Source organism: Rhinolophus sinicus, linkage group LG06 (genome assembly GCF_036562045.2).
Source record: "Rhinolophus sinicus isolate RSC01 linkage group LG06, ASM3656204v1, whole genome shotgun sequence".
NCBI classification, from domain to species: Eukaryota; Metazoa; Chordata; class Mammalia; order Chiroptera; family Rhinolophidae; genus Rhinolophus; species Rhinolophus sinicus.
Window position 1 is genome coordinate 91,101,307 of NC_133756.1, and position 16,103 is coordinate 91,117,409.

At 38.5% G+C, this 16,103-nt stretch overlaps 1 protein-coding gene across 1 annotated transcript in view; it reads right to left on the minus strand.

The window, feature by feature from the left end:
* LG06H11orf65 (linkage group 06 C11orf65 homolog) overlaps window positions 1-16,103 on the minus strand; it is a 59,629-nt gene that overhangs the window by 39,433 nt on the left and 4,093 nt on the right. The window contains exon 2 of the mRNA XM_074337119.1: window positions 14,345-14,437. Coding sequence (XP_074193220.1) covers window positions 14,345-14,437 — 93 coding nt within the window. The remainder of the gene's footprint in view (window positions 1-14,344; window positions 14,438-16,103) is intronic.

A 16,103-nucleotide genomic window follows, 5' to 3' on the forward strand; every position in this document is an offset into this window, starting at 1 on the left:
GCCCAGTCCTTGAGGCTGGAGTCCCTTGGCCCCGCTTGTACTCTATTCATGGCTACTGTCTTTTCTTAACCCTGCGCTGCCCTCCTCACTCCCCACAACCCTCCTCACGCAGGATGCGACACATATATAAGGGTCTTGTTTTCTTATCCATTCAGCCACCCTATCTTTTGATTGGACTATTTAAACCATTTGCATTGAAAGTAATTGTTGATAGACATATTGCCATTTTATTGTTCATATTATTTATTTATTTCAGATTAAAGAAGTCTCTCTAACTTTCCTTGTAATGCTGATTTGGTGGTGATGAATTCTTTTAGCCTTTTCTTGTCTGGGACGTCTCTGTCCTTCAATTCTAAATGATAGCTTTGCTGGGTAGAGTAGTTGGTTATAAGTCTTTGCTTTTCATCACATTGAATATTTTGTGCCATTCCCTTCCGGCCTGCAAATTTTCTGTTGAGAAATCAGCTGACAATCTTATGGGAGCTCCCTTGTAAGTTACTAGTTGTCTTTCTCTTGCTGTTTTTAGGATTCTCTTTGTCTTTAACCTTTGCCATTCTAATTATAATGTGTCTTGGTGTGGGCCTGTTTGGGTTTATCTTGTTTGGGACTCTGCACTTTCTGGGCTTGTATGTCCATTTCCTTCACCAGGTTAGGGAAGTTTTCAGTCATTATTTCTTCAAATAGGTTTTCAATTCCTTGCTCTCTCTCTTCTCCTTCTGGTACCTCTATGATGCAAATGTTGTTACTCTTGATGCTGTCCCAGAAGCCCCTTAAACTAGCCTCATTCAAAATTTTTTTTCTTTTTGCTGTTCTGATTGGGTGTTTTCTGCTACTTTCACTTTTAAATTGCTAATTCAATCCTCTGCTTCATCTAATCTATTGTTGATTCCCTCTCATGTATTCTTTATTTCAGTTATTGTGTTCTTAATTTCTGACTGATTCTTTTTTCAATATTTTCTATCTCCAATAATTATTATTGGAGATAATAATAAAATAATAAAATAAGGAATGAGATAGTAGTTATCACTTCTATTTACCAATTTACTGAAGGCTCTAGTAAATGTAGAAGGGCAAAAAAAAAAGAAAAGAAATTGTATAATGATTAGAAAGGAAAAAAGAAAAATTCCTTATTTGAAGGTAGCATTTTTGCTTATGCAGAAAATCCAAAAGAATCTGTGTAAAATTATTAGAATTAATAAATGAAGATAGCAAACTTGCTTGGAACAAAGCAAATAAACAAAAATTGATTATCTTCTTATGTACCAGTATCAAAAACTGGAAAATAAAAATTTTCTAATTGCCACTTATAGAAGCATGAAAAAGCAAGGTATAAATCTAATAAAAGATATGCAACTCCTCTATCCAGAAAATGATAACATTATTGAGAGAAATTATAAGACACTTAAATGATGTTGAAGATTGTGGTTTCTAAAAGAAGATGCTGATATGAAGTTTGGGTGCCACATGTTTGTTAGGGATCAACACCTATTAAAAGAAGGGGAAGAAAGGATTTGAACTTCAATCTAGGCACCACAAAACCTGGGCTAATCTTGCAGGGAGCTCTAGAGTGAATATTGCCCAATAAAGTTGTTTTACCTCAGAGTGGTCTTTACATCCCCTTCCTTACCTCCACCCCCCACATGCTCAGGCACTGGATTCAGGCTGCTCTGGAAACAGTTGACCTCAGTTAACACAATGTGCACAGCTGGAGGCTCTCTGCTGATCACACTCCCTGCAGTTAGGTAGTACAACCCTCTTGTGAAGAGGAATCTGAGCAGCACATCTCCATGTGCATTTAGTACATTTGCAATATTTTACAGCTATTGTCTACTTCCAGAACATTGTCATAATTCCAGAAGGAAACCCCGCTACCCATTAAGTAATCACTCCATAGCCTCATCTGTCCCAGGGTTTTGGATCTGCCTGTTCTTGTCCTGTCTGCCATCCCTTTCCTCTGGAGGCTGTGGGTAGCATATGGCTTTAAGTAATAGAACACAGCTCAGCCCTGGGACTGCATCAAGGTGGTAAAACAAAGGCAAGCCTCAGTGAAGATCCCTCAAGAAGCTACCAGCCAGGTCAAAATACACAACCACAATTTTTTAGAAAAAGGTCTATATTTAACGTCCTGGTCACAGCAAGCCACGCAAGGAATGTGTACCTTTGTCTCTACAGCTGCCACCACAGTGAGGAATGAGGGCTATTAGGTGGGTAAGCAAAACACCACAATGCTTTCTTTCTGAAATTTAATAGCCTTTTCTTCATTAAGCACTCTCCTAAGTTTTGGTTGCCCTAAGTTTTGTTTTTTTGTTTGTTTTTTTGTTTTTCAATTAAATTCCAGATTTCCAAAAACAAGTTGATTTTGACAGTGATTTTTAGAACTCCTTATTCCATTACTTTCTATGATGGCGGAGAATTTGTGTGTGTGTGTGTGTGTGTGTGTGTGTGTAAATTGACACGCTAATTCTAACATTTATATGGAAATAGAAATCATCTAAGAATAGCCTGGAAGTATCTTCTTGAAGAAGAATTATAAGATGGGAATACTTCCCTACCATGTAACTGACTTATTATAAAGCTATAGTAATTAAGAAAAAGGTAGGAAAATAAACCAATGAAACAGAATAGAGAATTCAGAAACAGACTTATACATAAATGGTCACTTGTTTCATGATAAAAGTAGTACTGCAGAGCAGTGGAGAAAGGGCTATTTGTTTAATAGCTTTTAATCATTTGGATATATATGTGGAAGAATATGAAAGTTATCTGTACCTTACATCATACACAGAAAATCAATCCCAGGTGGATTGAAGGAGGAGGGTCAGTGTGGACTGAGTCAGAGTGGTAAAATTGTCTTCAAGGTTTCCCCCATATGAAGGTCTCAGCAGAGATGTCTCTGCCCAAGTCCTCGGATAAAGAGACCTAGGAATGAAGGCACTGGGATAGGAATGTAAATACTGTGTGTAAGAGCATGCCCAGCCATGAGGACCTGATTCCTTGAGTGCAACTTCCTTAAGAAGCTGTAATGCATTGGCTGTGCACAGTCTTGTGTGAGGAGGAGGCAGCTTTCCACTGAGTGGTCTGTCAGGTAAAGCCTTTGTAATTGCCTGTGACCAGGTCTGAAAAATAATGTAGGGTTTTAACCAGGAGCCAAACTCCTAAAAAGAGGGTCAACGTAATTAATTAGTAGTCAGGGAAAGGCAAATTTCAAAACTGACACTATTAAGTGCTGCACCAAGGATTCTGAAAGATTGCTGATGGTGAATGTGAATTTATACAGTAATTTTGGGAAACAATTTGGCATATCCTGTCACCCAGCAAGTCCATTTCTAGGTGGTGTAGAAACCAAAAGAAAATGCACAAGTGCATAAATAAGACATAAATAAGAATATTCTGAGAAGCAGTCATTATAATAGCCTTAAACTGGACAAAACCCAAATGTCAATCAACTTTAGAATAAATAAACAGCAGTATATTCAAAAATGGAGTACTGCCATTATTTTTAATAAAACAAATGAAGTTTAGCTTGGGCAGGGCAAAGTCTGCGGCCTGCAGTGGGTACCCTCCCAGGAGGCCCCTGGGCTGGTGCACATAGTGGCTAGCTTCAGATTAAGCCAGAGCATCAACCGGCCATCTCCAAGGATAACACACCCAAAGGGCAGACTGGGCAGGCACCAGAGCCCTGCTGAAGCAAATCCTTCTTTGTAGAGTCATCCCCTGTACCACAGCTCCTCAATTGTAGTCATAGCCAGTCCTCATAACCAATCAGCCTGAGTGTCAATCCCTCCCACTGATGTGTAAACAGTAATCGAGGCTCAACTACAATAGGAGGGCACACATAACCCGCACAAGGGACACACCTGGAGCACCCAACTCTGGTGACCATGTAGACTGCACCACTGGGACCCAAAGGACATCTACTACATAAGGCCACTCTATTAATCCCGGGAGGCATAGAAGCCCTACCTAATACATAGAAACAAACACAGGGAGGCAGCCAAAATGAGGAGACAAAGAAATATGTCCCACATGAAAGAACAGAATAAAGCTCCAGAAAAAGAACTAAACAAAATGGAGACAAGTAATCTACCAGATGTAGAGTTCCAAACACTGGTTATAAAGATGCTCAATGATCTCAGGGAGAACTTCAACAAAGAGATAGGAAACATAAGAAAAAAACAGTCAAAAATAAAGACTACAGTAACAGAAATGAAGAATACATTATAGGGAATCAACAGTAGATTAGATGAAGCAGAAGACTGAATCAGCAATTTTGAAGATAAGTTATCAGAAAACACCAAATCAGAATATAAAAAATAAAAAAGAATCCAAAAAAAGAAGAGAGAGAGAATAGTTTAAGGGGCCTCTGGGACAATATCAAGCATAACAACATTTATGTCATGGAGGTACCAGAAAGAGAAGCAAGAGTTTGAAAACTATTTAAAGATATAACCCGGTGAAGGAAATAGACAGATAAGCTCACAAAGCACAGACAGTCCCAAACAAGATGAACTCAAAGAGGCCCACACCAAGACACATCATAATGAAAATATCAAAAGTTAAAGACAAAGAGAGAATCTTAAAAGCAGCAAGAAAAAAGCAGTTAGTTACCATAGGAGCTCCCATAAGACTGTCAGCTGATTTTTCAACAGAAACTTTGCAGGCCAGAAGGGATTGGCAGCAAATATCCAAAGTGATGAAAAGCAAGGACCTACAACCAAGATTACACTACCCAGCAAAGCTATCATTTAGAATAAAAGGACACATAAAGAGCTTTCTAGACAAGAAAAAGCTAAAGAACTTCATTACTACCAAACCAGTATTATAAAGAATCTAAAGAATCTTAGAGGGACTTCTTTAAGATGAAATATATATAAATAAACACACACACACACACACACACACGTGACAAAAAATGTATATGCATTTTAAAAAAGGAAAAACTATTAAAATTGTAATACTCAATATATACCGATAACAAAAGATAAAAACAAGTCACGTTTGACTTCCACAATTAAAAGAGGTACTCAAAGTGGTTACCATCAGCGTAATTTTAATACAGTTTTTTCCTTTCTTAAAATGTGTATGTATATTTTTGGATATGTATATATATATATATATGGAGAGAGAGCTCTATAGATATACATAGAGTTATCTATATATCTATATATAGATATAGATACAAATAATAAAAAGGCAAGAACTACATATCTATCAACAATTACTTTCAATGTAAATGAATTAAACGCTCAAATTCAAACATAGGGTGATTGGATGGATAAGAAAACGAGACCCTTGACGTCATAGGAATGGCGGCAGCGAGGCACTCTTTTTGACTTCTCCTCTGGATCTTATCACAAACGAGATATTTATAACCCATCAAAGGACTCCCTGCTCATCACGCAGAACAGCTAAGAGACTCGTGCAAGGATTACTGGCAGGTGGGCAAATTGGGTGAGAAGGGGAAGAGGGAAGGGAGCAGAGTGGAGACGCAGCCCACATCTGCGGTGGTGGAAACGCTGCCAGCATCCGCAGCTGCAGAGACGCAGGGGATCCCAGGACGGAACAGAGAACACAAAAGCCAGGAGGTGGGCTCTTTCCCTGCATCCCACAGCTGATTTCTCCCACTGAGAGGGCAGCATATCCAGCATTTGAGGCAATAACCTCAGCTGACACCTCCAGTTGGGCCCTAGGCTGGACAAAGGACACAAACTCCATACCTGGGCCCCTCCACCCCCCGCTCTTCCAATCCTACCCCCGCCCTTCCAGAGACTTAAACTGGCCCCTGAACTGAGGAGTAGTGTCAGATTACAGAGGAGCCTTAGTGCTCAGGCTCTGGGAAGACTGGCAGGCAGCTCTGACCCAGGGAAGAGGCTGGAAAGGGTGTGATTTTTGCTGCGCTAGGAGAGAAGAGACTCCTCCACCCCCAGCCCCCACCCTTTCTGGCCGGCCTAAGGCAGGGCAATTACAACTGTGGAGGCACTCCCAGGGATCAGCAGTAGGCGGCAAACGCAGCTCTGGGCTTTCAGCACCTCAGAAATCTCCCACCCGCCACACACACACACACACACACACACACATACAGACACACACACACACACACACACACACACACACACACACAAACACGGAAGAAATGCCCTAAGACTCAGGAGAACTGGACACAGCGCTGGTGGTGCTACTCCCAGTGTGCATATGTGCAGGCAAGGGCAGAAACTGCACTGACTTTCTAAAAACTACCATCCAGACCCCTCAGCCCCACGCATCTAAATCTGCAGTCCCAACGTCACTCTGGACACCAGGTAACCGGCTCTGCCTGCACAATATGCAGGGGACTCTTTGGTACAGCAGAGGACAACCTGGAGATTACTTGGTGGGCTTAAGCCAAGACTGGTGCTGCTTTTTGTTTTGTTTTGTTTTGTTTTGTTTTGTCTTTATATCTTTGATATCTTTGCCTGTGTTCAGTGGGGGGTGTTGGTTGTTTTCACATGTGAATGTATTTGATTTTTTCTTTGTTGTTGTTGTTGTTGTGCTTGGTGATTTGCTTTGTTCTGAAATTGCCCTACCAGGGCCCAGCTTAAGAGGCACAAGATTCAACATACCCAGAGGCCAACTCCAGACCAAACCAGAGTAATACTGGGTTTGACCTACAAGTGACACACCCGGAGGGAATTCTCTATAGGCACAAGAGCCCATAGAGGTCAAACCACATTTAAGCGGTCAACCCTCATGCAGCAGAACACCCTGCGGTGGGCAGAGCCAAGTCTCACAACTAGTCAGCCTAGGAGTTAACCCCACCTACTCACAAGCAAAAAGCAATTAAAGATCTTCTTTAACAGGACAATATACACAACACAAGAGTCACCTTTGGAGCACACGCAGAGGAGAAGAGCGAAGTAGTGCAAGTCAAATATAAAGGACACATACTACATAAGATAACCCAGCAAGAACTAAGAATTCTAGGGGATCTACTTAATACATCAAAGCAAACACAGAGTCAGTCAGAATGGGGAAACAAAGAAACATGTCCCAAATGAAAGAACAGAAGAAACCTCCAAAAATGGAACCAAATGAAACAGAGGTAACCAACCTATCAGAGACAGAGTTCAGAACACTGGTGATAAGAATGTTTAAGGAGCTTAGAGACGACATAAAGAAGGACGTAGAAATATAACGAACAACCAGTTAGAACTAAAGAACACAATTTCCGAAATAAAGAACTCACTTGAAGGAATTAACAGCAGGTCAGATGAAGCAGAGGATCGAATCAGCGACATAGAAGACAAGTTAGTAGAGATCACCCAAACAGAACAACAGAAAGAAAAAAGAATAAAAAACAATGAAGATGGTTTAAGAGACCTCTGGGATAACATCAAGAGCAACAACATGCGCACCATAGGAATACCAGAAGGTGAAGAGAGGAAGCAAGGGATTGAGAACATATTTGAAGTAATAATGTCCGAAAACTTCCCTAACCTGATAAAGGAAACCAACATACAAGCCCAGTAAGTGCAGAGAGTTCCAACCAGGATAAACCCAAACAGGCCCACACCAAGACACATTATAGTTAAAATGGCAAAGGTTAAAGACAAAGAGAGAATCCTAAAAGCAGCAAGAGAAAGACAGAGGGTTACATACAAGGGAACTCCCATAAGACTATCAAATGACTTTTCTACAGAAACATTGAAGGCCAGGAGGGAGTGGCAGGAGATACTCAAAGTGATGGAAAACAAAGGCCTACAACCTAGATTGCTTTATCCAGCAAGGCTATCATTTAAAGTTGATGGAGAGATAAAGAGCTTCCCAGAAAAGAATAATCTAAAGGAATTTATTACCACCAAGCCAGCATTGCAAGAAATACTAAAAGGACTTCTGTAAATAGAAGAAAGATGAAAACAATCTAACTACAAATTTTAAAATGGCAATAACTATGTACCTATCAATAATCACTTTAAATGTAAACGGATTAAGTGCTCCAATCAAGAGACATAGGGTGGCTGAGTGGATAAGAAAGTAAGACCTTTGCATATGCTGTATACAAGAGACTCACCTCAGATCAAAAGACACACAGGCTGAAAGTGAAGGGTTTGAGTAAGATATTTCATGCAAATGGAAATGAGAAAAAAGCTGGAGTTGCAATACTTATATCTGACAAAATAGACTTTAAAATGAAGAACATATTAAAAGAAAAAGATGGGCACTATATAATAATAAAGGGATCGATCCGACAAGAGGCCATAACCCTAGTAAACATCTATGCACCCAACATAGGAGCACCTAAATATATAAAACAGATATTGACTGTCATAAAGACAGAGATCAACAGTAACACTATCATAGTAGGTGATTTCAACACACCTCTGACAACAAGGGACAGGTCTTCCAGACAGAAAATCAATATGGAAACAACAGCCTTAAATGACACATTGGACCACTTGGATTTAATCGATATTTTCAGAGCATTTCACCCCAATGCTGCAGAATACACGTTCTTCTCAAGTGCACATGGAACATTTTCCAAGATAGACCATATGTTAGGCCACAAAACAAGTCTTGATAAATTTAAGAAAATTGAAATCATACCAATTGTCTTCTCTGACCATAGTGCTATGAAATTAGAAATGAACTACAGGAAAAAGACTGGAAGACACACCAATTCATGGAGGCTGAATAACATGTTCCTAAATAATGAATGGGTCAACCAGGAGATCAAGGAAGAAATCGAAAGATATCTCGAGACAAACGAAAATGAAAACACGACGACCCAAAATCTATGGGATGCCGCGAAAGCAGTCCTAAGAGGGAAATTCATAGCATTGCAGGCCTACCTAAATAAACAAGAAACATCACTAATCAACAGTTTATCTTCACACTTAAGGGATCTGGAAAAAGAACGGCAAAATAAACCCAAAGGGAGTACAAGGAAGGAGCTAATAAAGATCAGAGTGGAAATAAATGAAATAGAAACCAGAAAAACAATACAAAAGATCAATGAATCCAGGAGTTGGTTCTTAGAGAAGATAAACAAAATTGACAAACCTTTAGCCAGACTCATTAAGAAAAAGAGAGAGAGGACCCAAATTAATAAAAATCAGAAATGAAAGAGAAGTGACAACAGACACTGCAGAAATACAAAAATTTTAAGAAATTACTATGAGCAACTATATGCCAACAAATTTGACAATCTGGAAGAAATGAACAATTTTCTAGAGGCGTACAACCTTCCAAGACTAACTCAAGAAGAAACAGAAGACCTGAATACACTGATTACCACCAGGGAAATTGATTCAGTAATCAACCATCTCCCAACAAACAAAAGCCCTGGACCAGATGGCTTTACAGGTGAATTTTACAAACGTTCAAAAAAGAATTATCACCTATTCTCCTCAAGCTCTTCCAAAATTCCAGAAGGAGGGAAGACTCCCAAACACATTTTACGAAGCCACTATCACCCTGATCCCAAAATCCGACAAAGACATCACAAAAAAAGAAAACTACAGGCCGATATCGCTAGTGAACATAGATGGAAAAATCTTCAACAAAATATTAACGAACAGAATTCAGCAATACATTAAAAAGATCATACACCATGATCAAGTGGAATTCATCCCTGCTATGCAAGGGTGGTTCAACATCTGCAAATCAATTAATGTGATACACCACATTAACAAAATGAAAAATAAAAATCACATGATCTTATCAATAGATGCAGAAAAAGCATTTGATAAAATCCGTCAGCCATTTATGATAAAAACCGTTAAAAAAGTGGGAATAGAGGGATCATATCTCAACATAATAAAAGCCATATATGATAAACCCACAGCTAACATCATACTCAATGGGGAAAAGCTAAAACCATTCCCCTTAAGATCAGGAACAAGGGAAGGTTGCCCACTTTCTCCACTTCTATTCAACATAGTGCTGGAAGTTCTAGCCACAGCAATCAGACAAGAAAAAGAAATAAAAGGCATCCAAATCGGTAAGGAGGAAGTAAAATTGTCATTATTTATATGCAGATGATATGATACTATATATAGAGAACCCTAAAGACTCCACCAAGAAACTATTAGAGCTGATAGATGAATTTAGTAAAGTAGCAGGATACAAAATTAATATTCAGAAATCTGTTGCATTTGTATATACCAATAATAAAACATCAGAAGGAGCAATTAAAAAGCAATCCCAGTTACAATTGCTCCAAAGACTATAAAATACCTGGTAATAAATTTAACCAAAGAAGTAAAAGATCTGTACTCAGAAAATTATAAGACACTGAAGAAAGAAATGAAAGAAGATACAAATAGTTGGAAACACATACCGTGTTCATGGATAGGAAGAATTAATATAGTTAAAATGTCCATACTGCCTAAGGCAATATACATATTCAACGCAATTCCTATCAAACTACCAACGATGTTTTTCACAGAAATAGAACATATAATCCTAAAATTTATATGGGAGCATAAAAGACCCCGGATAGCCTCAGCCATCTTGAAAAATAAGAACAAAGTGGGAGGTATAACGATACCTGACATCAAATTATACTACAAGGCTACAGTAATCAAAACAGCATGGTACTGGCATAAAAACAGACACATAGATCAATGGAACAGAATAGAGAGTCCAGAAATAAATCCATGCCTATATGGCCATTTAATCTACAACAATGGAAGCAAGAATTTACAGTGGGGGTAAAGATAGTCTATTCAATAAATGGTGCTGGGAAACCTGGACAGACACATGCAAAAAAATGAAGCTGGACCACCTCCTTCCACCATATACAAAAATAAATTCAAAATGGCTTAAAGACTTAAATGGAAGATCTGAAACCATAAAATTCCTAGAAGAAAATATAGGAAGAAACTTCACAGACATTACCTGGAGTAAGATTTTTACTGATATATCCCCTCGTGCGAGGGAAGTAAGAGAAAAAATAAACGTGGGATTACATCAAACTAAAAGGTTTTTTCACAGCAAAGGAAACCATCCATAAAACAAAATGGGATCCTACTGAATGGGAAAAGATATTTGCCAATGATATATCTGATAAGGTGTTAATATCACAAATTTATAAAAACTCACTCAACTCAACTCCAAAAAACCAAACAACCCAACTAAAAAATGGGCACAGGACATGAAGAGACATTTTTCTAAAAAGGACACACAGATGGCAAACAGACATATGAAGAAATGCTCAACCTCACTAACAATCAGAGAAATGCAAATAAAAAGCACAATGAGATACCACCTCACCCCAGTCAAAATGGCTATCATCAATAAATCAACAAACAACAAGTGTTGGCAAGGATGTGGAGAAAAGGGAACGCTTGTGCACTATTGGTGGGATTGCAGATTGGTGCAGCCAGTATGGAAAACAGTATATAGAGGTATCTCAAAAATCTGAAAATGGAACTACCTTATGATCCAGCAATTCCACTCCTAGGTATCTATCCGGAGAAATCCAAAACTCCAATTCAAAAAACTTTATGCACTCCTATGTTTATTGCAGCACTATACACAGTAGCCAAGACATGGAAACAACCAAAATGCCCATCGGTAGATAACTGGATTAAGAAACTGTGGTACATTTATACAATGGAGTATTACGCAGCCATAAAGAAGAAATAAATCTTACCATTTGCAACAACATGGATGAACCTAAAGAACATTATGTTAAGTGAAATAAGTCAGACAGAGAAAGACAAATACCATATGATCTCACTTATATGCGGAATCTAAAGAAAAGAATAAGTGAATGAACTAATCAGAAACAGTTTTGGAGACATAGAGGAAAAACTGAGGGTTGCTAGATGAGCAGGGGGGGTGGGGATAAGGGGGAAGGTGAGGCAATTAGAAAACAGTTGGTACCCACAAGATGGCCACGGGGTTTTGAAAATTAATTTGGGGAATGTAATCAATAATGTTGTAAAGATTTTGTAGGGTATCTGATGGACACATGTCTCATTTGGGAGACCACCTCAGGGATTATGTAGATGCCTGATCACTGCACTGTACACCTGAAGCTGAACAATAATGAATGCCAACTATAATTTTACATATATATACATATATATATGTATATATATATATATATGTGTGTGTATATACTTACAAGAAGCAGAGTACAGCATTAGGAATAGAGACAGTGGAAGTGTAGTGGCTCTGTGTGATGTCAGAGGGATGGTGGATGGGGGTGGTTTCACACAGTGTGAGGGATATAAATGATAAACGTCTAAGTATTACTTTGTCTTGTGCACCTGAAATTAAAACAAAAAACAAAACAAAACAAAAAACAAAACCCTTACATATGCTGCCTACAAGAGACTCACTTCAGATTGAAAGACATACATAGGCTGAAAGTAAAGGAATGGGAACGGTATGACATACGACAATTAAGTTTGTGAACTCATCCTAGAAAAAGTGCTACATACCTCATTGCTGAGTATCACTATTGTCACCTTCGAAGTACTCCCCTTGGGAAGCTATGCACCGATGCTAGCGCCTAGTCTGCCCTTCAAAGCAATTTTGGAACTTTTTTCTGGAATGGCCATCAGAGCTGTTGTTGTATTACCCTTGATGTCCTGAATGTCATCAAAATGTCTTCCTTTCAATATTTCCTTTATCTTCAGGTGAAGAAAGAAGTCATTGGAGGCCAGATAAGGTGGATAGGGAGGGTGTTCCAATACAGTTATTTGTTTACTGGCTAAAAACTTCCTCACAGACAGTGCCATGTGAGCTTGTGCATTATCATGATGCAAGAGCCATGAATTGTTAGTGAAAAGTTCAGGTCTTCTACCTTTTCATGCAGCCTTTTCAGCTCTTCCAAATAGTAACTTGGTTAACTGTTTGTCCAGTTGGTACAGATTCATAATGAATAATCCGTCTGATATTAAAAAAAAGTGAGCAACATCGTTGCAATAAATTTGTGAACTTAATTTTCAGACCTTTGTATTTCACAAAAATGGAAACAAACAAACAAACAAAAAGCTGGGGTAACAATAACTTATACCAGACAAAATAGATTTTAAAACAAAGGCTATAACAAGAGACAAAGAAGGACCCAGTGATCCCACTTCTGGGTATTTATTCTACAAAACTGAAAACACTACTTTGAGGGGACATGTGCATCCATTTGTTCATTGCAGTATTGTTTACAATGACCATGATATGGAGACAGCCTGGGTGTCCATTGATGATTGAATGGGTAAAGTGGTGGTACATGTATACAGTAGACTATAGCTCAGCCACGGAAGTGAATGGGTTCTTGCCATCTGCAGAGGCATGGATGAACCTGGAGGGTACTGTGCTGAGTTGCGTATATCAGACAGAAAGACAGATGCAATGTGATTTCAGTTATATGTGGAATCTAAAGAACAAAATAAACAAATGAAACAGAAAGAAACTCATAGATACAGAGAACATTTTGATGGTTGCCACATGGGAGGGGAATTGGGGAGGTGTGTGAAAGAGGGAAAAGGATAAGAAGTACAAATTGGTTGTTACAAAGTAGTCATGGAGGTGTAGGGTATAGCATAAGTAATATAGTTCTAATATTGTAATAACTATGTATGGTGTCAGATGGGTACTAGATTTATCACGGTCATAGATGGGAGAAGGGTTGGGGACAGTGTGAAAAAGGTGAAGGGATTAAGAAGTACAAAATAGTCATGGGGATGTGAAGTAAAGCATAGGGAATATAGTCAGTAGTATGGTAATAACTATGTATCGTGGGTACTAGATTAGTGAAGGGGATCACTTCTTAAATTATACAAACATCTAACCACTATGCTCTACACCTGAAATTAATATAAATAATAGTGAATGTCAACTGTAACTGAAAAATTAAAAAGGAGGGGAAGGTGAAAGGGAATAAGAGACCCAAATTTCCAGGTATAAAACAAATAAGTCATGGGGATTTAAGGTACAGCATACGGAATATAGTCAACAATACTGTGATAACATACTACGGTGTCAGATGGTTGCTGGACTTATCATGGTGATCATTTCTTTAGGTATATAAATGTTGAATAACTATGGTGTACACCTGAAACTAATATAATATTGTATGTTACTATATTTTAATAAAAATCTTAAAAAACACAAAAACAAAATAGTGATTACTTTTTAGAAGAAGGGAGTTTGCAGTGATTTGCCGAACACCCGAAGGCACTGGTTTGCTTGTAATGTCATTGAGTTATACCTTTAAGTTTTATGTACTTTCTATATGTTTGTAATACTTCAATTAAAAAGTTTGTAAAAAGGAACAACACAAGCACACTGAATTTATGAAGTACCCACACATTTTTAAGGGGGAAAAAGATACTATATCAATAAATAATGTCCTTACCTCTTTAGGATTAATGTATCTTACTATCTGACGTGGCTCCCCTTGTCTTCTTATATTAATCACACTTTTAAAGTGTTGGAATACAGCGACATGCTATAGGTTCAAAAACATAAGATTTTATGGTCAGAACTGGGTTTCCTATCTCTAATTAGCTTTTCGCCATTTAGGGCAAAATGAGTAAAAACCATAAAACAGATTTTATATATGTAAATTAGATTTTAGAAATATTATCTACTCAGGGTTTGCTTTGACAAGTTAGGCAGTGTTGCTATTATTCACACAAAGAGTTTTATCCTTAAATTTGTAATTGTATCACTAGCAAGTATAACTAAAATATCCAGAACTTTGGTTGGGTCACTTCTCTGTACTCCAGAATAATATAGGAGAAAGACAAAATACAGCCTAGTGATTAAGAACCCTGACTACGGCATAACACTGTGGCTTCAACTGTTAGTACTTACTGGCTGCATGACCCTGGAAAAGTTGCTTAAACTCTCTGCTCAGTTTCTTATCTAAAATATGGGATACTGATAGTAGCTATCTCATACAGCTGTGGTGAGGAACAAATGAGTTAATATTTGTAAAGCACTTACAACAACTTCTGGAATCAGAAGCACTCAATAAATATTATCTATTATTATCAGTATACAATCCTCCTCGTTTCTTTAGTAATTACACTGCCTTACAAACGCTATCTACTTTTCATGTTATCACAGATTTAGTCAAACAATTCCAAACAATTCTTCTATTTTGGAAAACTATTTATTTGGTAACCCTCTCCTCATACCCATTCCACACACTCTCCCAAAAAACCCTTAATAACTCTTGGTAATCCCCGCTATAGCTAGTTTGCTTCTGTTAAGTCACATCAAATCAATTCAAGCTGAAGCAATCCATAGCACCCGTATGACAATGTGAAGCCCCACTGCAATTGCCTGTGGAATATGGTGCAGCCCCCATCAACACAAATAATATTCTTTCTGAAAGGAAGATATAATTCCCCCTAAGTAAAACGCCAAATTGAGTGTCAAGAAAAACTTTTGATGGTTTAAAATCTGAGTAGTATCTTCTAAATACGTAGATTACTGTATCAAACCACCCCAAACGTTCGTGACTTAAAGCAGCCACTACTTTCTGTGGGTTGACAAGGAACTTCTGCTGGTCTTGCTTGAACTCACACATGTGGCTGTACTCAGCACCAGATCAACTTGAGCTGAATGATTTAATATGGCGTCACTTTCATATCTGGGTCTTTATCTTGGCTTGTTGGAATGTCTGGGATGCCTGGATCTCTCTCTCCCTATAAACTTTCACTTTGAGTTGCTTCAGAGCATGAAGGTTTCACAGTACCAAAGAAACAGAGAAAGTAGAAGTTGCAAGGCTTCATAAAGCCTTGCCTTGGAAGTCATATAGCATCCGTTATTCTGCATTCTATTGGTGAAACTTAGGACTAAGCAGGCCTCAAGAGGTCAAGTTCAAAGTGTGACTTACAGGAGTTCCGTATATACTATGGCCTCACTCAGGGGTGGTCCTGAACAACAGGGGTGAAGAGAAACCCTTCCAGGGACAGAACCTCAAGCAGCATACATGGTTGTGTATCGGCCAAGTACAGGTAGAAAGATGGGCAGTGACTGATGGTTTGGCTGGGTGGCCAGGGATTTGGAAAGAAGGTGGTTAGAAAATTGGTGAAAAGAAGGTCTGGAGAAGAGGTCAAACACCCCATCCTCAAATGCACACCAAGTGTTATGATATTTGTGTC